Source organism: Plecotus auritus (genome assembly GCF_963455305.1).
Source record: "Plecotus auritus genome assembly, chromosome: 12".
NCBI lineage: Eukaryota > Metazoa > Chordata > Mammalia > Chiroptera > Vespertilionidae > Plecotus > Plecotus auritus.
Window position 1 is genome coordinate 377,265 of NC_137778.1, and position 23,071 is coordinate 400,335.

Consider the following 23,071-nt stretch of genomic DNA (forward strand, 5'->3'; position numbering starts at 1 on the left):
TCAAATTTGCAATGAACAACATAGAGCCTTGAGTTAGGTCCCAGCAGACATTCACTAGAACAGCTGTGGGCAAACTACGCCCCGGGGCCAGATCCGGCCCGTTCGGCTGTTCTCTTGCTCTCCCCTCCGCTCCTTCACCAGCAGCAGTGTTAACATGGCAACATCAGGAAACACGGCCGCAGCTCCTTCTTCTGAGTGGGCGGATTTATATCCCCATTCAGTAAAAGGAACAACCTCTCAGTCTTCCAGAGGCGTCCCCCGACATCACCCTGGGAATGCGTAGACACGTTATCGTGGTGATGTAGGGAGACACGCCCCTGGAGAGCACAGTATCAGAGCATTAGCTAAAAAGGAGACCAACAACACTGTTCCCACTGAAGTTGATGTTTTAAAGACCAAAAACCTTTTAACGCAGTCTACATTGCCATCTATATCTACGTCCCGGGCATAATTTGGAAGTTGCACTAAAGAAAATGTTTAATTTACTGTTTACACATTTTGTTCTTTTCTATTTGTTTTAGTTTTAAATTATTTTATTATATTTAAGTTTAATTTGAAAGGCTTTTGTACCTTTCCTTTGTTAGGCAATTTTATTTTGCCTTTGCCATCTTCAATATAAGGTATGTTATTGTGCTATGATTCCTCCATTTTTTGAAGTTTCAAATTATAATAATTAGTGTTTACATTCTTCTTGTTAAAATGTTTGAAATTAATAAAACTATTGAAATTTTTTTAAAAAAGACCGTACCCTTTTATGTAATGATGTTTACTTTGAATTTATATTAGTTCACACAAACACTCCATCCATGCTTTTGTTCCGGCCCTCCGGTACAGTTTAAGAACCCATTGTGGCCCTCGAGTCAAAAAGTTTGCCCACCCCTGCACTAGAACATCCACTTGTCGAGGCTAATCTAAGAGAGAAGCCCATTTTTCAAACTGGCAGATAGGGTGTGTCCAAACAAAGTGTGGCTGAAAGGGGCCACATGCTAACTGACCAGCTCAGGGAAGGCCTGTTTGGCAGCCTTGCAAACTCAGAGACTCAAAGTAATCTCTGACAGTCTGAAATTAAAACCTTTAAAATTAAAAAGCAGTCTATGGCCCTAGCAGTTTGGCTCAGTAGATGGAGCGTAGGCCTGCGAGTGAAGGGTCCCGGGTTCGAATCCTGGTCAGGGCACATGCCCGGGTTGTGGGCTTGATCTCCAGTAGGGAAAGTGCAGGAGGCAGCCAATCAACGATTCTCTCTCATCATGGATGTTTCTCTCTCTCTCCTTCTCCCTTACTCTCTGAAATCAATAAAAATATATATATATTTTTAAAAAGGCAGTGTATGGTGGGTAATCATGTCCTAAGCTTCCCAGAAAAACATCAACTTTGATCTTAACTGAACCTATTGTCTTTTTGCATCTATGATAACATGACTTTGGAATGTCAGGGTAACTCGAAACTTCTCTTTTTTCCAGACCCCTCAGAGCACAACCAATGTGCCTGAAAGACCACAAATTCCCTCATTGTTATTGTTATCACGTTAATTGTTGACTGTTAACTATTCTGTACCCACCTATGCAAAATTAGTATGTCTTATCACTTCATTTCCTCCAATCCCAGAGGCCCCCCCCCCTTTGCTTTCTCCCACCTCCCTAATCTACCACCAATGGAGTTCAAGTAACCCACTAGTCACTATATTTTTTTAATATATTTTATTGGTTTTTTACAGAGAGGAAGGGAGAGGGATAGAGAGTTAGAAACATCAATGAGAGAGAAACATCGATCACCTGCCTCCTGCACACTCCCCACCGGGTATGTGCCCGCAACCAAGGTACATGCCCCTGACCTAATCGAACCTGGGACCCTTGAGTCCACAGGCTGACACTAGTGGTTCCTCCTTTGATGATAATTTATAAAAAATGGGTGAAAACGGCCGTTCTCCGGAAAGGAGCATTATTTCAACACATTGAGATTCTGCTTCTGGAAATTGTTGACAGTTTGGCTCAAATAAACTCACAAAAATTCTTTACCAGTTTGAATGTTTCTTACATTAACAGAAGAAAAAAACAAACTTAATTTAAAACCCAATCTTTAAAAAATTTAATACTAGCAAAGGTGTGTGTTTTTCCAAATGTTCAGTTCTCAGGGGGAAAATGAGTGTCCTATTAATCTTTTTTAAAACGTAGCTTCATTAACTTACAATTAAGTGTTCTCAAAGTTGCTTCACAGTCTTGAAGCTTACTTCCAGCTCTGCCCCCTTCACCGCCAAGGGACCTGGCGCTCCACCGGAGGAGGCCAGTCCCCTGCGGGGAGGTGTGGGGAGATCAGAATGTGGGGGAAGGAGTATGGGAAATAAAGAATTATTAAAAAAAACAAACAAAAAAAAGAATGTGGGGGAAGTTCTAGGAGGTTTTGTAATGCAAACTCTCAATTAGCAGCAGAAAGTGGGGAGGAGGTGCCTCCACTTAAAACACCCCACTATCTTCAAAGGCCCCGCGGTCGGGGCGGCCTGCTGCAGCAGAGGCCACCTTCAATAGGTTTCCAGTTGTTCGGACTGGAAGTGTTCCTTCAAAATTCCAGTGGGAACGCTCTACCCCCAGGGCCTCGAAATGGGACTGCATTTGAAAGCAGGGCCTTTAACGTGGTCATTAAGGGCCCTCAAGACACCCTCTCATCCCATCGGACTGGGTGCTCTAGGACAAGGCGGAGAGGCTGAGACCAGCTCCAGCCCGGCTCCGCCGGGAGAAGGACAGCGCTGAGGGCCGCCGTTCGGTGGGGCTTGCTATCCCGGCTGAACGGAATCATCAAGAGGTCGGAGTTTAGGGACAAAAATAGAATTTTGGGAATAGCTATCGTTATAAGAAATACTGATCGTTCTGTTAAACTGGATTGTTTTGTTCTGAGTAAGTAAAGCACATTGTAACCTGGCTGAGCATGTCGCCCCTGAGAGAGGGGCCTGGGAGTCAACCCTGGAAGGCGGGGGCCCAGGATCCTTCCAGAACTGCCTGTTGTCAAGGAGAGATTAACCTATGGCCCCAACAAGGGATCCCGCCCAGCCCCCATGGCCTGCAACTGCAACCATTGGACTCATTTTTATTCATTCTGCCTACTTCCCCTGCCTGTCCTCCCACTTCCCCCAGGAACCTTTGTCATTCTACCCCACAGAAGCAGCTGGTTTATGCGGCGCATAGCAGATGTTTGTGGGTGACCTGCTGCTCTTCATGCTGCCTGCAGGACTGAAATAAACGCTCATATAGGATTCAACCCTGTCTCCGCTGAATTGGCACACGTAGTGACAGGCAGCGCGGACCCATTGGTTGCCCAGTTTCATAAGCTGGGCACCAGTAATGGGCATGTCATTCGAATCCCTGGTGATTCTAAGTCAGCATGATGATATTTCTGCACAATGAAAGAATCAACATTCTGCCCAGAGAAGGACACCATCAACAAAATGAAAAGGCAACTTATTGAATGGGAGAAAATGTTTGCAAATCATATATCTGATAGAGTTAATGTCCAAAATATGTTTTAAAAAATGCATACTACTTGATAGCAAACACACACACACACACACACACACACACACACACACACACACACCACGTGCGCGCGTGCTAAAATATGGGTCGAAGTTCTAAATAGACATTTTCCCAAAGACATACAAATGGCCACCATGATATAACACCTCACACCTGCTAGAGTAGCTATTATCAAAAAGACAAGAAATAACAAATGTTGCCCAGAATGTGGAGAAAAGGGAGCCCTGCACTGTTGGGAAATGTAGATTGGTGCAGCAACTATGGAAAACAGTATGGAGATTCCTGGGGGAAAAAATTAAGAAGATGACGACCATATGAGCCAGCAATTTCACCTGAGTATTTGCCCAAAAAAAATAAAAACACTAACTCAAAATGTTACAGCCCCATGCCCACTGCAGCATTTACAATAGCCAAGTTATGAAAACAACCTTAGTATCCATCAACAGACATTGAATATTATTCAGCCATAAAAGAATAAAATCTTCAACGTCATCAGTAGAGGAATGGAAAAATAGAATGAGCAATATTCGTAGGATAAAATGCTATCATCCAATAAAAGGAAACATATCTATATATTTATACATCTACAGATAGTTACTTATAATTTGTTTATGAATAGTTCATTATGAAATAAAATTTCTGAGGGGGAAAAAAAGAATGAAATCTTGCCCTTTATGACAACATGGATGGACTTAAGGGCATTATGCTAAGTTAAATAAATCAGAGAGAAAGACCAATACCCTATCATCTCAGTTATATGTAAAACAAAAAAACACACACACAACTTCATAGATACAGAGAACAAATTGGTGGCAAAAACTTTGAGGGGATGTAATATACAGCATGAGTATAGTTAATAATACTGTATTGAATATTTAAAGTTGCTAAGAAAGTAAATCTTAAAAGTTCTGTGGACGAAAGGGGCCACATGCTGACCTGACCAGCTCAGGGGAGGCCTGCATGGCGGTCTTGCAAACTCAGAGACCTAAAGTCACCACAGAGGATGGTCTGAAATTAAACTTTAACTAAAGCAGTTATGGTGGGTAGTCACCTCCTAGGCCGGTATCCTTCCTGACAAGGTCCACCTTTACCTTAACTGAGCCTATCTGTCTTTTTGCATCTATGATAACATACCCTTGAAATGTCTGGGTCACTTGTAACTTCCCTTTTTCTGGACCCCCTGGGGCACAACCTAATGTGCCTGGAGGCCAGGACAGAGACCACAGATTCCTTCATTGTTATGTTAATTGTTCCCAAACCCACCTAAGTATGTGTCTATCCTTTTACTTTTTATCTAATCTAATCCCAGAGGTTTCTCTTCCCCCCCACCCCGCGCCCCGCCTTTGCTTTCTCCCACCTCTCTAGTCTATCACCAATAGATTTCAGGTAACCTACCTACGTCCCCTTTTTTTATTGCAATGTATAAAAATAGAGGAAAATCCACCTTTCTCCGGAGCATCATCTCAATCAATTGTTGACAGTTTGGCTCAAATAATCTTACAAAAGGTCTTTATAGGTTTCAGTGTTTTTACCATCACAGAGCCCTAGCCAAGTAGCTCAGTTGGTTAGAGCATCATCCATCCCTATGTCAGGGCACATACAAGAAGCAACAAATGAATACGTAAGTAAGTGAAGCAACACATTGATGTTTCCTTTTCTTTTTCCCTCCCCCTCCCTCTCTCACTTCAAAAAAAAAAAAACCCACAATTTTAAAGAATCAATGAATTTAAAAAAAATTTTTTGTTTAAATTTTTATCCCAAGGGGGGAACATCTGTAACTATGTATGGTGATGGTTGTTAACTAGACTGACTGTGGTGATCATTTCACAATGTAAACAAATAGTGAGTCATTATGCTGTACACATGAATTCAATAAAAGAGAAAATAATTACATTATTTAAAGATCAGCATGCCAGGCCAGTGTGGATCAGTGTTGAGCGTAGACCTATGAACCAGGAGGTCATGGTTTAATTCCTGGTCAGGGCACATGCCCAGGTTGCAGCTAGTGTGCAGGAGGCAGCCAATCAATGATTCTCTCTCATCACTGATGTTTCTATTTCTCCCTCTCCCTTCCTCTCTGAAATCAATAAAAAATATATTTCAAAACAAAGAATAACAGGAAATATGAAAATATTGTCATACCAGGAAACACTGAATGATTAAATAAAACTTTAATGGTGAAATTAGGTAACAGATGAGTAAGAAATACATTACTACACCATCAAGATCTGAAGTGTGCATGTGAATCTTGATAAAGTTCCAGGAAAGAAAAATGGCAGGAGATGAAGAGAGCACAGGTCACCTGGATCCTGGTTGGGAACAGGAAAGTGGGCAGGTGGAACAGCACAGAGGCAGGAGGTGGGAGAGGAGTGAGTTAGGTACTGAGAAGGGGAGGAGGTGATTCTGGCATTCACACTCCAATCAAGCATGTTCTCAGACATTCAGGTGTGCCAACCTATAAGACTGCGGATTTAATGCCTGAAAATCACTTTGTATCCAAGTAATATGAAAACTAGCAAACTGTATTTTCCAAAATAGGTTCTATGTATACACTTATCTGTGTGCTTGCCTTACATTGTGGCTGCAGTAGAGCCTAAGTCCCCTCCTCTGGAATCTGGGCAGGTCTTGTGACTGTCTGGGCCAGTGGAGTGATGGCAGAGAGGTCCCCAAACCCCACATTTAGATTTGTGTCTGGTATGCACTGTCTCATTAGATTCTCACAGAAACCTTGAGACAAGTATTATTGTTACCCTCCACTTTACAGATGAGAACACTGAGGCTGAGCATAGTTGCCCCAAATCACACAGCTACAAGCAGCAAGGTAGGAAACTTAACCCAAGTTAGACTTAAAAGATACCCTTACAGATGCATGTACAAGGACAGCTGCGTGTTATTTAGTACAGCAAAGAAAAAGAAAACTAAATGCCAACAAGGGTGAACAAGTAAGTAAATTCTATTATAGCCACACAGTGGAATTCGCTTAAAGCATGTTTTGGTATGTATACTAGTACTATATGAGGAAAGACTGGAATGGAATGCGAGGATTAAGTGTTTCTCTCCAGATAATAGGATTGACATAATTTTCTCTGTATTCCTCCGTGTTTTCTCATTTTTCTCCCTGGAGCATGTATCATAAAAATAAGATTTAAAAAGTAACTCTTCCATTCTGTGCTCCCAAAACGGGTTGTACTTCGACAGCTCCTGGCGCCTCTGCTCTGTTTCACTTGGTTAATGTATGTCTCCGGCTCCTTGGGAGCAGAGCCACACCCAGGGATGCTTGTGCCACCCAGCTCCTCACTCCCCTTTGCAGAGGGAAGGTGCTGTGCCGAGAAGGACGTCCCAGAGGGTGGAGGCCTCCAGGCACCTAACAGAACCCAACACCCATTCCTTGTACATGCAGGTCAAACCCACAATGGAAAAGTGACTCCTTTCTACTGCTTTATTAAGAAATCCTTGTCTTCTCTATACACCCTGTTATTATAAATTTCCTTAAGCAGCTTTCTTGTTATGATTTTTTTGAATTCATTTCTTTAGAAAGGAAGGAAGGAAGGGAAGGGACGGAAACGAGCCAGCCAGCCTCTGGCTTTCTCTACAAATTCATCCCAACTTCCCCTCTGGCCACGAGCCTCCCAGGACCGGGCAGGGCCGCACAGCACTGGGTGTGGTGCCTCTTGGCGGCTCAGGGCTCCCAGCGCCTCTGCTCCCCTCCGAGCTTCTAGAGAGCAGGTGTTCCTCCCTGCTTTATCCCTGATCTCGGGCACCTGCTCAGAACATTGTAAACACTGATGTTTATTGAATTAACAAATGAATGTGACGTTGCTGTACAACTAGAACTCAAAAGCAGGCTCCCCGCCCAGGCTGGCCAGGCCACCACCACCCCTCTCGTGCCTGGCGGTCGGGGTGGGCAGTGCAGGGAGGTGTGGGCACGAGGAAAGCTGAGAGCCCAGCAATGGGCATGACAGTCTACACAGCCACGTCCGCGCAGTTTCAGTGACGTCAGCGGTGCTCTGAGGGCGGCAGAAAGTGGTGATGGCAGTGCAGGCCAGGAGGGCTCTCCCTCCACGGCCCCTCCTGCCCATTCTCAGAAGAATTTCCAGTTCTACCAGCTCAGCGCCACCCCTCCCCCCTCCCCATTCCCAGGGAAGGTTGGCCTGCCAGCCCAGTGCTCCAGGGGCAGGGATCAAACTTCCTGCCAGCCAGCTGCTTCCTCCCGTCCTCCCCCACCTAGTGAACAAGGGACATGAGCCGGACTTTGGAAACCCTGCTTATTATCAGGGAGTCCCAGGCAGATGAACTCTGGAGTTTTCAGTGCCTGGAAAACCCCAGTGCGTGTCCACTCACATTGCTTCCCACAATCCCCTCAAAACGCTGGAAATTCTCCCACAGAGAATTTGACAGGTGGTCCCCGGCCCTTCCCTGGCCCTATGAGAAGGAAGCAGGGTGAGTTTAGATATCTCCGAAGTCTCTCCTCAATGCTAACAAGTGTGAAAAACAAGCTCCCTTATTTCTAATCACCACATACACTGGGAGCTTTCAAACCTGATCGGAGCAGGGGTGGCAGCATTTCTGTGTCCACAGAACAGGTGCCCCCCCCCCACTTCGGAGGGGCCCTAACACCTGTGACACCAATATGAGAAGCTCTCCCGGTACACTCAGTGAAATGAACAGGATGAAGGATGCGATGGGATGTCTACAGTATGCCTCTATTTGTGTAAGAAAAGGGAGTAGAAACAAATACATATTTATACACACATGTATCTGTGTAACAAAACCCTGGAGGGACACGGGCACCTGTGGGGAGGTATGCAGTGAGCAGGAACGGGTGGGAGTGGACACCCGAACCTGAACGTCATTGTGATTCTCCAAGCACACCAAGATATTAACCTATTCTAAATACACTTTTTAAAAGAGTTAAAAATTCCAGAAGCTCTAGCCCAAACCAAAACTTGGCTGGCAGCCCCAGACACGGCGGGATCACAAACACTGAAGGGAAACGTCCGTAATCAAAGTGTCCCGGACCCCGAGGGGGCCCCGCGGGGGAGAGCAGCGGGTGCGGACCACTCGCACCCGCCCCCCCGCCCCCCGCTGTGGTCAGTCACTAGTTTCTAGTTTCAAGGGAACAATTCCCGGAGCCGACAGGAGTGACCACAGCGGGAGGTTAAGCATAACCCTGACCAGCAAAGCTAGAAGCAGCACCAACAGGAAGCAGCAGGGCCCCCAAACCACCCCACGCGGGTCCAGCCGCTGGGCGGGCGCAGGCACCAGCGGCAGCCGAGGGAGGGAGGCGCCCAGAGCGGCCGGGCTCCAGGGGCGGGGGCTCCGCCCGCAGGCTCAGGCTGCCCCGCCCACTCAGTCCCCCGCGGGGTGACCAGGCCGACCTTCCCTGTCCCCCTTCTCCCGGGGCAGGAGCCGCTCCGGACGCCCTTCTGCGCCCAGGGCGACAGGACGGGCTGGACTCCAAGGGAAGCCCTCCTTCCCTTCCCTCGGCCCTGGGACCTCTCCGGGCCCCTCCCTGGGCCTCGTCGGCAGAGCAGCGCTTCCATCCTCACAGAACCCGAGGGGTCAGCCAGCCTGGGGAGGGCCGGCCCGGTGCACCGCTCAGTCCTCCCGGAGGGCAATGCCCCTGCCTGTCCGAGAGGGCGGGCGGGCGGGCGGGTAAGAGAGAGCCGTCTAGGAGAGGGGAGCCTCCCGCGCGTGCCCGGACGGGGCAGCGATCGAACCTGCAGCCCAGGCACCAGCGCTGGACCGGGACTGGCACCCGCCACCCCTGGCGCGCCCGCGGCCGCCCCCACCACTGACTGCGGCCAGGGCCTGTGCTCACAGAAGGGCGGACAGGGCCCCCGGCCTCGGGGCACCGGGAACGCGAAGCCAGGCCGGACCGGGGGCCGGGGGCTCCTACCGCAGCCGCGCACTGACCATCCCTCTCGGGCTCCAGCTATGAGGCGGGGCCAGCTCCTCCACCCCCCGGACACGGCCTCCGGGACCCCGTCCCGCCAGGCGCAGGCCACATCCCCCGGCGCCAGGGGCTCCCCAGCGACACGGGCCCGCAGGCCGCTCGGGCCGAGGTGCGATGGAGAACGAGGGGACGGGGCGGGAGAAGTACGCGCCCAGGAAGGGCGGGGCCCAGGAGCGCCCGCCGCCCGCTCGTGCGGGCTCCGGACGCAGGTCCTCCTGAGAGCAACTTTGAAAGCTGTTTCGGGAGAAAATTCAGGTTTCAGTTTTATTTCCTCTTCGGGCTCCGCACGCAGACCCTCCAGCAGCCGCCCCGCCACCCGAGTCCGGGGGCCAGAGGCTCTCCGGACGCCGCCGCCCCCAGGAGTCCTGGGGTCCCTTCGAGAGCGGGGCTCGCGGCTGCGGGTCGGAATTGCGGGGGGCCCTTCCCGGGGGCACGTGGAGGCAGGACCCTCACCTGGATCAGGACGGGGGAGGAGACCCGACCCCCATTACTCCCCACCGGCGAGTGTCAGGGAGGGGAGCCGACCGCGCCGCCCGGAGGGAGGCGGGGCGGGGAAGGCAGGGCGCGCCGGGCATGGAAAAGGCCGCGGAGGGTGAGGCCGGCAGGTTCGGGCCCGTCCGGCCGCGGGCAGGGCCGTGGGGGCGGCGCGCTCCCACCTCGGACCCGACCCACCGACCCTTCCCGAAATTCGGGAACTTACACAGGATCACGTACGCGAAGAGAAGCAACTCTTTCCTCCCGACTTTCGCCTTCGAATCCATCACGATCAGGATCCCGACGCGAAAGCGGCCGCCGAGCCCGGGACAGACCCAGCCGCGCGCCGAGCTTGGCCCTGGTTGCGCCGCGGCCCGTCCCCCAAAAGCCCGATTGGCTGGGGCCACGCCCCTTCGCGTTGCGATTGGCAGAGGCAGCCGCCGCTCCGCTGAGTGACTCACCGCCGCCAGGTGCAGTCCCGTCCACGACCACACCCCAGAGGCGGGGCGCCCTCCCAGCCCGAGGTGCCGATTGGCCGGGTGCCTGCCGCGCAGGGAGACCAGTCCCCACCTTCCTCAGGTGCGCACCCTGCCTGGGCGGCCTCCGGAAGTGAGGTCTCTGACTGGCTGGGTGCCCAGCTGGAGCCGCGGGTGGGGAATACCTGGAAGGGCAGGTAGGGGAGCTAGGAGCCGGGCCTGGCTCTTGTTTCTTGGTGGTGGTTTGTATGGACATGACTGGGGGCTATAGAAACCGTGGTCGCATCCTTAGCTAATGAAAACCGCATACTGCATGCGGAAGGTGGGGGCCGAGGACCAGGAGAGCAGTGATACCACCCTCAAACCCTGTTCCTCCGTGCACCCCTCGGCAGCACTCACTTGAGAACCTGCGCAGACAAGAGAAGAGGGGAAGTGGGGAAAGCAGAATTACATTTTCTCGAGAACTTTAAGCATATATACACCAAATACTCAAGTAGCACAAACTGACCCACAGATAATTCTATCGATATCACGGATATGTCCTTGAACGCGTGTGATGTGTCCGAAGAGCCCTCCCTGCTCAGCTGCTGGCTTCACTCACCTGACCTCTGAGTCAGGAGGCCACCCTGCGATTCCCCACATGCCTGGGTTGCAGGCTCCATCCCCGGTGTGGGGCGTGCACGAGACAATCACTAATTCTCATCATTGATTTTTCTCTCTCTCTCCCTCTCTCTTCCTCTGAAATCAATCCTATATAATAATCCTTTATAATAGAAGTCTGATATGCAAATTGACCAACCGGTGGAGTGATAGGTCTCTATGACACACACTGACCACCAGGGGGCAAACGCTCAACACAGGAGTTGCCCATAGCCCACAGGCCCCAGGCCAGCCAAGGCAGGTGCCAGTGCCTCCCCACCCCCATTGCCCCGTAGATCAGCCCTGATTGCAGGCCAAGCCTAGGGACCCTACCCGTGCACAAATTTTATGCACCAGGCCTCTAGTAAAAGTATATTTTTAAAAAATGAGAGCCCTACATTTCAGAATTATTTTCTTATTGGAACCAATACTTGAAATAGGTTGTGGTTGTATTTTTTTTAAGTAACTTGCAGTGACCATTAAGCAGTGCTAAGTGGAAACAACCTCAGAACTCTGACTCGGAGCTTTCACTCTTTATATAACTTGCTACCATTTGTGAGTAATACTCTCAATTTCTTCCTTTGTACCTCCCCCTCAGGAATTACTAAACACCTCAATACAAATTCAATATTTATTGAGTTCCTCCTATATGTCAAGTTCTGGTTTAATCGTTGGTCAAATAAAAATGAAGTGAAGCTCAGTCTGAAGGGGAAGAGCCTTGCAATTTATAACCTGGTCCAAGTGCTGCCACGGAGGGTGTGCCTTACCCACCATTCTCGTTGCTTGCATCCTGATTATTTTTCTCCTCCAGCTTAAAAGCCCTCTGGATGAGGCAGCAAATACATTCCTCCAGTTCTTGTGACACTCAGTGGCCCCTAAGAGACTGGAAGCTTCCCCAACAGGGGAAATGGTGAGTGAAGCAGGATCAGGAGGAAGGGAGGTCTACTTCAGCCACTGCAGAAGCAGTTCTGGGAGAGGCACTGAACGAGAACTTTGGAAAGGCAGGTGGCACCAGAGCCAGACTGCAGATTGCTCAGTGGGCCAGGCTCAGGCCTGTGCTTGAGTCACTAGGCAACAGAGAGCTATTGTGAATTACCAACTCTGATAAGATAAAAATCTGTATAAATAAAAGCCTAATATGCTAAGTACCCATCTGACGGTTTGACCAGTTGCTATGACATGCACTGACCACCAGGGGACAGACCCTCCGATCAGTAGGTTAATTTGCTGCTGGGATCCAGCTGATGGGGATTGGGTGAGATGGACCAGACACACCGTGGATGAATCCGTGCACCAGGCCTGTTTTGCCCAATCCCTGCAGGCCGGGCCTCTGGTGTTCTTATAAGATTTCTCAGGCAGTGATGTTAGAAAGGCCAAATGAGAAGATTCTGAAAGTCAGAAGGCTACTGAGAACTCGTGTTTGAGGCCCCACAGGTCAGGAGATGAAACCAGTCCCACTTTTGAGGAGCTCACAGCATACTGGGAGAGAGAAAAATTTAAGGGAGTAGCTGTGAGGACACAGGTATACTGTCAACACAAACCTGGGGTAGATAAAGTTTGTTGAGAGGGAGGCATCTAACGTGGTTTGAAAAGGAAGACAGAAGTCAAGAGAGGACACACAGCTAGTCAGCGCTGGCTCTGCACTCACCTGATGACGCAGCTCCAAGGAAAGAGGGAGAACGTCAAAGGGTAAGGTAATTGGTTGGAAAGCCTATCAAGATTATGAACCAGACCTGGCTGGGTTGCTCAGTGGTTAGAGTGCTGGCCCACAGACTGAGGGGTGGGGGTTCGATTCTGGTCAAGGACACTAACCTGTCTGAAAACCAAAAGTACTTGAGTATTTGGGGAAAGAGAAACACACCTCTTTGCCAGACCTGGGCTAGACTTTCACCTATTTCAGCTGTCTCCAGACCTAACCATGTCCAGCTAAGCTCAGCCGGTACTTCGCATCATGATTACCCAGAGTGGGACAGCTCTGTGGCCGAGGAGGCAGGAGCTCGATGAACGGAAGGTTTTACAGTGTGTGCAGTGTAAGTGGTGAGGTTAAAGGATAGGAGGGCAGAAGGAAGATAGAAAGGAAAGGAATGCAAGATCTCAAAGTATTTTTCCAGAGACTTGATAAATCAGAAAATCGTGTCCATCTCTCACCCAACTTCCTCTTCCACAAGTAAAGGAATAACACTTTAAGAAGCATAAGGGCCCTAACCGGTTTGGCTCAATGGATAGAGCGTCGGCCTATGGACTGAAGGATCCCAGGTTCGATTCCGGTTAAGGGCATGTACCTTGGTTGAAGGCACATCCCCCGTAGGGGGTGTTCAGGAGGTAGCTGGTTGATGTTTCTAACTCTCTATCCCTCTCCCTCCCTCTCTATAAAAAAATCAATAAAATAAAATAAAAATAAAGAAAAAAGAAGTAAAGCGTAAGGCCTTGGCCAATGCGGCTCAGGTGGGGGGTGTCATTCCAATCCCCAGTCTGGGCACATGCCCAGGCTGCAGGCTTGATCCGATGTCTGGTTCTCACAACTGATGTTTCTCTCTCTACCTCTTCCTCTCTAACAAAACCTTTCAAGCTTAAGTCAAAACTCTTCCATTAATATATTTAAAAGGATACACAGCAAATGATCACCATGCAAGAGGGAAGTTATACACCTGCCCTATAGTGTTGAATTTTGCCTCAGTAAACATTTTCATTGTTTTAACAAGTAAAATTTTGTTAAATCCAGTGTGGGATCGGAGAACAGCGTTGATAAAAAGTGGGACCTGACCCTGGCTGGGTGGCTCAATTGGTTGGAGTGCTGTTCCATACACCAAAAAGGTTTCAGGTTCGATTCCCAGTCAGGGCACACACCTGGGGTTGTGTGCTGGATCCCAGTCAGGGCACACACCTGGGGTTGTGTGCTGGATCCCAGTCAGGGCACACACCTGGGGTTGTGTGCTGGATCCCAGTCAGGGCACACACCTGGGGTTGTGTGCTGGATCCCAGTCAGGGCACACACCTGGGGTTGTGTGCTGGATCCCAGTCAGGGCACATTTGGGAGGCAACCAATTTATGTGCTTTTCTCTCTCTCTCCCTTTCTCTCTCTCAAATCAATAAACATGTCCACTGGTGAGGATTAAAACACACACACACACTCCAAATAAACCTGGGACCTGTCTTTGGTGGCACCAAAGGAGCCCTCACACCTGTATGTGTCGGGCACTTCTGTGGGATGGCATCCATCCCTTCCCCTCGCTGCTGGCACTAGGGACCTGAAGGTCTAGAGCAGAGCTTCAACTCATGGCACACATCCACTATTGAGATCCCACAGCACACCAAATAGATTATACTTTTTGCCAATCTGATTTTTTTTAAAGTATAATTTTGATTCATTCACACCAGACAGCTATTGTTGTGTTGGCTGTTGTCATTTTTTTATCTGACAATCTAAGGGAAAAGGGTCAGTGCCCATGCATATGTTAAACATTCTCGTGGCACCGGGTTGAAAATAGCTGGTCTAGAGCAAAGGTAGGCAAACCTCCTAGAAAGAACTAGATAGCAAACATTTTAGGTTCTGAAGGACACATAGTTACAAACATCTGCTGTTTTTGTGCAAAAGCAGTCATAGGCAATATGTGGGTGAACGGCCAGGGCAGGGCAGCCGCGGGCTCAGTCTGGGACCTCTAACCTAGAGCAGTGGTGCTCTCCTGACTGCGGAGTGGAACCACTTGAGGGGCTCACTTGGGGGGTCCAGAGATTCCAAATCTAGGATTGGGGCCCAAGCTTTCTCCCGCCTACCTCTTAGGTGATTGTGATGTGCATTCTGGACTGAAAACAATTTTTCTAGAAAGAGAACTGTAGTCTTAGGAAATTGCTGGAGGTGGGGGTGAGGGTGGAGGGGGTGGGGAAGGAGGTGAATACTGGAAGAATGACCCAGGGCTGAACTGAGGTCTAAAGATTAGAACTGCTTTCAATAGAACTGAAACATTAAATGCCTCAAACGCTTAGATCAAATGCGCAGCACTACAAGGCCTGTGCTCCCCCTCCTAGAGGAGCTCTGGGGCGGACCCCCCCCCACCACCACCACCTTCTCCCCAGCCTCCGGTCCGGTCCGGAGCCACTCCCTATAGGCCCCTGCGTAGTTGCGAGCCTCCTGGAGAGGAGGGGTGAGCACAGCTGGGAAGGCCAATTATGGCCCAGCAGCACCCCACCTCCCCGATCTCTCTGTATCCAAGCCCCGCTTGCCCATTTGACAGAAGAAAATGAGGTTCCATCTCCCAGTCCAGCTTCTCCACGGAGTACAGAGCCCGGAAGGCCGCAGGGTCCATCTGCAGGGCACTTTCCAACTCAAGAAACTGGAAGGGGGTCCGGACAGAAGCAGGGAAGGGGGGCGGGCTGGTGGCTGGCAACCTCAGGTTCAGAGACTGGGCCTGGAGGACTGGGTCCCCAAGGAGTCCCAAAACAGCCCCTGGTGGCACCACACCAACTTCGAGGACAAGATACGCCCCAGCCGAGCCGGAATTCAGGACTGAGGGCCACAGCCTCGGGGATCAGGCCTGGGGAGGGGGTGTAGCCCTTTTCCACCAGGTCACCTACATGGGAGGGCCGGCTCCCTCGCCAGGACCCACCTCAACCAGCCCCTCTCGGGGAGGCTGGTGGGGCGGGAATTCAGGGCCCTGTACTGGGCCTCCCCGCGCCTCTTAGCTGAGACCCCCTGGGTCCACAACCGGCGGGCGCCCCCTCCAAATCCCGTAGCCAGGATGTTGAGCGCCCCGGGGATGGTTCCCGCTGCCGCCGCCTCCCGAGACCTCACGTGGACAAGCCGGCACGGCCCTCAGCCAGGAGCGAGCCAGACTGTGGGCACTGCGGGGGCGGGGGGGGGGGGGGGGTCGGAAGCCTGGGGACCGGCCCCGGCGGCGCCCCTTCCCGCCTCCCTCCCCCTTCTCCCTCTTCCCGCACGAGACTCCTCTCCAGGCCCCGCGCGCTCCAGGGGCCAGGACGGCACGACGCGGCCCCACGACCCCTGCGGCCAAGGCGCGCGCCCGACCACGAGCTGCAGGGACGCAGCCCCACCGGCCCGCAGTGTGCCTCCCGCCCTGCCCGGGGCACCTGCCCTAGAAACCCGCGGGTCTGTCCCAGGACTGCGCTGGATTCCTGAGCAAGCAGCACCCACCCCCGGCCCCGCCCAGTCCGCACTGGGCCAAGCGCACTGCGCCCCTCTGTCTGCCCTGGGGCCCACAAAGGACAGACAGGAGTTGATCGCGGCTCTGAACACTTTATCTTGGAAAAAAAAGAAAAAGGGGGAACCGTCCCCACAAGGGGGAAGGCCCACGTGGGCCCTGCCTATGGTTCTCCCTGGACGGCTGCCTAAGTCTCAGCTGCTGCCCAACCTTCTCCTGGGGCAGCGGCCACTGCTCCTACCCCCACGTCTTGCTGAAGCCTGTCCCCTGGCGTCCTCAGGTGCACCCCTGAGCTCCAGGGAAAGGGGGAACCGGGAAAGCCCCGAGTCCGGGGCAGCCAGGTGTCACATCAGCAGGCACCAGGCAGGCCCACTGGGTGTGTCCAGCATCCAGCACGGACACCGAGTGTGCACCGGGCTGTCCGCCAGTGCCCATCCGTGTTTCACACCCTGCAGGCTGCACCGACACACCCTCTGAGCCTCCCAGTCTCGTGCCAGAAGTGGGCAGGGCAGGGAAGGCACGGCACGGGGAGCCGCTGCTCCAGGCTTCCTGCCGCTCCGCCACAGGGAACCCCGTCAGCTGCTGTCGTTCTTGATGACCACCTCCACCCCATGGTGCCGCAGCTGGGCGCGGAGCAGCAAGTTCTTGTTCTTGAGGTCTTCCACCTGACAGGAGGAGGCATAAAGGGAACAGGAAGTCCCTGAGCTTACTCCGACCTCCAGGGGTGAAGGGGAGAGACGAAGCCTGTCTATGGAAAATGAAGTACAGAGTCCTAAAGGGGCTCAGCGGCTCCGGGGTCTGAGAGGGCTCCCTGGGACAGGAAGCTGACCTGCTGGCGAAGCACTTCGTTGTCCAGCTGCAGCTGGTCCAGCCCTTGCAGCTCCTCAGACAACCGGTGGTTGCTCTGCCGCAGCTCCTGGATATAATCACAGGCTTTGGAGAGAATCCCGCCTTTACTCTGCAGGAAAAGCCAAGGGAACGAGGGCTGGGCTGTAAGATCCCTGCCGGCTGTCCAAAAGCAGTTCACACTCTCGGCCTTACTTCCCCCCAAGAAACCTCAGAAGAAAGGGCGGCTACTGCGTGCAGCCCCGGGCCACAGGCCCCTGCCGCCCAGGGCCTGACCTGGCCTGACTTGGTGCTCTCCATGGAGCAGTCTGGGATGATCTTGGACAGCTGCACAATCCAGTTGTTGATCTTGTCCCGGCGGCGCCGCTCCACTGTGGGAACAGTGAGGACAAGGTGACTCAGCCCACGCTCGCCACAGGCCCAGGAAGTTACCTGACTTTTCCCCTCACACACCACAGTGTCCGCAATCCCACCAGACGGCTCCTAGCACCACCCCCGACCGCACCCACCTTCATTATGCTGAGCCCTGCGTTTCTCATCCCGAGTCGTCCGGGGAGCGTCTGACTTCCTGACACGGAGCCCAGGGCAGCCAAGTGATGAAGGTCAAAAAGTCAGATTGGCACTCGGGGTAGGCAATCACACAACATCTGGCACTCGTGGTGACTGAGAAGGAACAGGGTTACTCACGGGGAGTAAGGGTGGGTCCTGGGGGCGATGGAGCGCTGGCTTCCTCCTTGCAGCACTTCTTGTGGTGACATCATCACGAAGAACTGACCTGGGAGGGTTCGGGCAGGCCGTCAGCGCATGGAGCTAGGAACCTCAGCGAGCTCTGAGGCCAAGGCCCTGGGACCCTCCTCTAGAAATGGCAAACTTCTGCCGGCCAGTGTGGCCCAGTGGGTGAGCATTAACCTATAAACCATAAGATCAGTTTGATTCCAGGTCAGGGCACATGGCTGGGCTTTGGGCTCAATCCCCAGGACGGGGCATGCAGGAGGCAGCCAATCAATGATTCTCTCTCATCATTGATAATTCTCTCTCTTCTGTCTCTCTCCCTCTCCCTTCCTCTCTGAAATCAATAAAAATATATATTTTTAAATGATAAGTAAAAATTAAAAGGGCAGGAAAAAAGACAATAAACAAACAAACAAATAATGAAAAGGGACAAACTTCCTCCTGCTGAGGGGCGGTCCCACATTCCCTGCCTGCCTAGCAGTCAGGGACCACTGCTCACTGCCCCCAGCATGTCCCACTGCCCATCCTACCCTGCAGCCAGCGCCTCACACAGCATCTCACCGGTGCCAGGAGGGGTGGCCTGTCCCAGCAGTGCCTCCGAGCCCTGGGTGGTGACAACAGCCGCTGCACTGCCTGCCGTGGTCCCTGCTGCCCCGTCGCCCACAGCAGTGCCAGGGAAGTAAGCATAGTGTGTCTCAGCAGCTGTCCCCTCTGTGTCAACTGCATCATCGCTGGTGAACGCACCCTGGATCACCGCCTGGAAGGAAACCAAGAGGACAGAGTCCAGTGACCATCAGATCGTCCCCAGGGAACTCTCTGCTGCTGCTAACCCTGAGGGGAGGGGGGAGAGTCTAGAGTGCCTGGGGACAGGGAGCAAGTTGCCTCACCACCCCACTCCTTCCCTGCCTCATCTCCCTTTAAGGAGTTCTAGCCCCCGCTCCCCTCCCGTACCTGGGTCATGGACTGAGTGGCAGGGTAGCCACTGATGGCACCAGTCCCCTCAGTCTGGCCATCCAGCTGCCCCTCAGACACCTGGATCACCCTGTACATCACCTAGAAGCAGGGAGGAAAGGGGAAGGAGAAGAGAGGACAAGAGAGTAAGTGCTAGGGCTCCAGGGCCCCTCACAAAGTGTCTCCTAGACAGGCCCCCAAGAGTCCTTCAGAGACACAACCCAGCCGCTCCCCGTCTATCCCCAAATGGAGGTTTCAAAATAGCCCTACTCCATACCTACCTCTCTTCCAAATCCAACCCCCCAACAGTCCACATCGTCACCTCATCCTCCAAGCCAGGTCTCCACATGACAGGCTCCATGACCTCCCGCTACCCAGCCCAGGTAACACCTGCAGCACCTGCCCTGCTTTACCTGGCCCCCATTCTCAGCTCGGAAGACGTACTTGACGTTGGGGTCGGGGAAGGTGGCAGATGACTGGATGCTGGCAATAGCCACACTGGTCGGGTCCTCCCCAGTTGCCACGGCACCTGGACTCAAGGAGCAAGAAGAACCTGTGTGTTGTTGCCTTTCTCCCCATTTCGCTTGCCTGTCATCAGAGGAAAAGGTGCACACATGGCCCCCAGGGAGGGAAAGGCCGTGTGGGCTCTTGGTCCCAGCTCACTTCTCTTTCTACCACTCACCTTCCTGGATCTGCACTGTCCCCTCTTCCGTTTCAGCTGTTTTCTGCTGCCTGTTTGTGAAGGGACAAAGGGTTAGGATAAGGGAAGAAGTGCATGGAAAGCTCACTGGCATTCCCAACAGACACTAGGCTAGCCTGAAATTTGCTGTTTCTTATGGACACAGACACTGAGCTAGCACTGAGCAGGCAGCACCCATCCAATGCTAAGAACAGCACTACGAGGCAGGTAGCAGTGCTTGCGTTTCACAGACAGGAAACCGAGTCACACACAGCCAGCAAGTGCTTCAGGAGCTGGGACCTGGATCGGGTCTGCCTGACTCCAGAGCCAGCACATTCTCCCAGCCTCCCATCTCCCACCCCACACCCACCTCGTCTTCACTCACCCCTTCATCGCTCTGTGAGGCGGCACATCCAAGGAATGGGCCCTTCTTTGGAAGTCTTTGTATCTCCTGCCTCACTGGCCTGAGTGTTAAGTCCTGGCAGAAATCAGGAGTTTGCAGTGACCCTAGGAAACTGAACAGCCCCCATATTAAAACTTAGGCTCCATGAAGACACAGCCAGGAACATAACCCCATTTCTGCAGGGGACAATCCGCTTCCTCTATCCTGATGCTGAGGAATGGGCTGCAAGTGACTGAAAAAGCAGCTCCACTAACAGCCTCCCTCACCTCCAGCATCACTTCCCTCCTGGGGGAGAGGGAATAATCACACCGGAAGCATGACGGATTATGATCACAGCTACTGTGATCTACAATGACTGGGGATCAGGAAGAGCCATGATTAGAACACCATCTTCAAAACCCACTGGGCTGCCTGCCTGGTGTGGCTCCCTCCGCGGCTGACTGACCCTGGAACCAAAAGGTCACCAGGTTGATTCCTGTTCAGGGCACAGGCCCAGGTTGCGGGCTGGATCCCCAGTTGGGGGTGTGCAGGAGGCAGCCAAATTGATGATGTTCCTCTCATCGCTGGTTCTATTTCTCTATTCCTCTCTCTCTCTCTCTCTCTCTCTCTCTCTCTCTCTCTCTCTCTCTCCGAAAAAAAAAAAATCAATAGAAACATATTTTAAAAAAACACAAACAAAACCACAGGACCACTAACGCTGATGCCTCTTCCAACTGCTCAGCCACACGCTGAGCCCAGTGCCAACAAATTTCTGTTCTCAGATCCAGGAAGGGGAAACCAGAAGCCCATTGCCCTGGGAAAACCCTTCCAAACGAACCATAAATACCAGACTTGGCCTTTGAGACCCATTACAGTGACAGGCTCTTGTTTTGGTGTCCAGATTTATGATGTTTGCTAAAGACCCAAAAGCACAAGTGCATCCTCTTAAAGCCCAAATGTATCCTCTTCCACCCCATGTATCTTGTTCACAAAGCATAGAACGACACAGTTGCCAAAATGTTGCCACGACAACTCCAAATCCAAGGAGGCTGGGCAAGAAGGGAGGAAACTCCAGGCCGGGCTCTTAAGGGAAGAGACACCCTGAGGTGCCCGCCGCGGGCCCGACACCCAGCCGGGGCGGTAAGAAAACAGCGCGCCGAGCAGACAGATGGCTCCAGAGAGAAACACAGGGCAAAGCAATGAAATAATCCCGGCGCGAAAGGGGAAACTTTTTGGTAAATTCTCTACCCAATGGGTCCCCCAAACCTTTCCCATCCAAGGAAAATCTTCAGCGATGAGCCTTGGAAAACCCGGATCCAAGGAAAGTGTTCTCCAAAAAAAGGGAACTGAAAGCGAAACCGTCGGGAGGAAGCAGCGCTGCACGAAGGTCGTGGTCCCCACGGGGAAGCGCTCGGCGGCCGGGACCACCCACCTGCCCGTCGCAAGCCCGCGCGGGCAGTGCCCCTGGCGCCAGGCGGGCGCGGGACGAGGCAGTGGAGGCAGCAGCCGAGGACGGCCTCCGAGGACCCGGCCGCGGTCACCGCGCCTCAGCGGGCGTCCGGAAGCATTTCCCGGGCGCGCGGAGGGCGCGACGCGGGGACCGGGCAGGCGGCGGCGCGCACGCTCGGCGGGGAGTCCCGCAGGGCGGTGCTCGGAGGGTACAAAGGGAAGACGACGGAGCGCGGGGGGGCCCGGCGCCCAGCCACACCGGGAGGGCGCCGCCCGCAGCGGACCACAGGCGCGGCGCTCGGCACGGCGCGGAGGCGGGACGTGCGGGCCGGAGATAAAGAGCCAGGCGCGGCCCCTCCCCTAAACAAAGGCTTCCTCCCGGGACTTCCCTGGCCCGAGAGACGGATACGCAGTCGAGACTGACGTTCCTGCCGGCGCAGCCCGCCTCCGGCCCCTGGCCCGTCCTGCACTCACCCGCCTCAGCTGCCGACTCTCCGGGACAGGGATCCTCTCCGTCTTCGGGGGCTCCATGTACAGCTGCGCATGCGCGCCCGGCCGGCAGCCATGCTGGTGCGGGGCGGAAGTGGCCCCCGCGACCCTCCCCGCCCGCTCCGCCTCTGAGCGTCTCACTTCCGCCCACTGCACCTTGATGAGGGTTGAAAGGTGCGACTTCCTGGGATCCCAGAAGCGCGACGCTGAAAGCCTAGCGCTTTCAGCAGGATGGGAGGAATACGACTAACTTGTCCCGCCATCTTCCTGATGGACGGGGCCTTCCTATTTAGTTCCAGGGAGGGAGGGAGGGACTTCGATCGGCGGCGCCATCTTTGATAAGGGCTGGCGTGGAGGCCACTTGGCGTCAGGACCCCTCCCTGGAGCGTTTTGGGGCGGCGCCTCGGGCGCACTTCCCCCGGCTGCACACCTTTGTATTAGCGTCCGCTGGCTCTCGCTCCGGACCCGAGGCTTCCAGTGTGTGAGACTGTTTCCCCGAGAGGGACCCCGATCCGCCTCTTCGCAGTCAGCACTACCTGCGTGGATTCGGGGAGCGCGATGTCGGGCAGAGGGGGAGCTATACAGACGCGGGTCGCAGACCTGCCTCTGAGACCTCCGCAGATCTGGGACTTGGTTGGCCTAGGTTTCCTCGGCTGTGAACGCAGAGCCCAGCCTCGCAGAACTGGCAGGGGAACGAGCAGAATAAAGGACGCAGGGACACCGCGCCGCTGAGGGCACTTACGCAAATGTCAGTTTCTCTTCCCCTTTTCCTGACCGCCGCGAGCCCCGCTCTGGTTTCCAGCCGCAGGTCTCCATGACAACGACAGAGCCCGAACAGCAAACAGGCAAGGATTGGCCAAACATGACATTGTTACCTATCTCCCAAGACTTCAACAAGAATAATGAAACTGCTCACTTGACATGTGAAAACACCGCTTTTATTCTGAAACACGGGCCCTATGAGAAGGGGACCTGTGGCCCCACAGGAGAAGCGGGCCCGGGTCTTAGTGGCGCCATTCCCCTTCCCTGAAAGAGGAGGAAGTTATTTCAAAGGAAGAAAGAGGCCAAAGAGATCTGTGGGAGACCGCTCTTCCTTAAGGCGACGGAGGCCGACTGCGCAGGAGCCGAGGGAGCCAGACCTTCCCCCAGACACAGGTCTCCAAAGCTTCCCGGACCTGTTTCTCCTGACTTGGGGCAGAGCGGGCCACCGGGTCGGAGAACGGAACCGGACAGCCCCAGGAGTGCGCGCGCGCCAGGCTCCGCCCTGGCCCTGCCCTTCCCGCCTCCACCCTAGGGGCCTCCGAAGAGGCAGAAACCT

At 53.3% G+C, this 23,071-nt stretch overlaps 3 protein-coding genes across 6 annotated transcripts in view; all 3 read right to left on the minus strand.

Annotated features, from left to right (window-relative positions):
* Positions 1 to 10,339, minus strand: part of F11R (F11 receptor) — a 45,341-nt gene extending 35,002 nt beyond the window's left edge. Inside the window, exon 1 of one of the 2 annotated variants that reach the window (XR_013959427.1) lies at positions 10,181 to 10,339. Coding sequence is in view for 1 of the 2 variants with exons in the window: in XM_080648031.1 (XP_080504157.1) it covers positions 10,181 to 10,241 (61 nt within the window). In the remaining variant the exon portion in view is untranslated. The remainder of the gene's footprint in view (positions 1 to 10,180) is intronic. The other variant, XM_080648031.1, reaches the window with a different exon arrangement.
* A 2,199-nt stretch (positions 10,340 to 12,538) lies between these two features.
* TSTD1 (thiosulfate sulfurtransferase like domain containing 1) lies at positions 12,539 to 16,660 on the minus strand (the record flags this gene model as incomplete). Its single annotated transcript, XM_080647770.1, is given in 7 exon segments — positions 12,539 to 12,548; positions 12,718 to 12,729; positions 15,257 to 15,313; positions 15,315 to 15,400; positions 15,802 to 15,872; positions 15,875 to 15,908; positions 16,586 to 16,660. Coding segments are annotated over 7 exon segments (345 nt in total).
* Positions 16,301 to 21,716, minus strand: USF1 (upstream transcription factor 1). 3 transcript variants are annotated; one of them, XM_080649342.1, is made up of 11 exons: positions 21,248 to 21,716; positions 19,819 to 19,911; positions 19,437 to 19,486; positions 19,199 to 19,283; positions 18,755 to 18,856; positions 18,365 to 18,560; positions 17,759 to 17,846; positions 17,581 to 17,639; positions 17,348 to 17,442; positions 17,055 to 17,183; positions 16,301 to 16,890 (listed from the first exon to the last, which is right to left on the minus strand). In XM_080649342.1, exons 5-11 carry the CDS (start codon positions 18,851 to 18,853, stop codon positions 16,801 to 16,803), a joined length of 756 nt encoding a protein of 251 aa, XP_080505468.1. In that variant the 5' UTR covers positions 18,854 to 18,856; positions 19,199 to 19,283; positions 19,437 to 19,486; positions 19,819 to 19,911; positions 21,248 to 21,716; the 3' UTR covers positions 16,301 to 16,800. The 3 variants fall into 3 exon arrangements, with proteins under 3 accessions (XP_080505468.1, XP_080505466.1, XP_080505467.1); XM_080649340.1 differs by having other exon boundaries at positions 19,168 to 19,283; XM_080649341.1 differs by lacking the exon at positions 21,248 to 21,716 and having other exon boundaries at positions 19,819 to 19,954.
* Between the last annotated feature and the right edge of the window lie 1,355 nt (positions 21,717 to 23,071).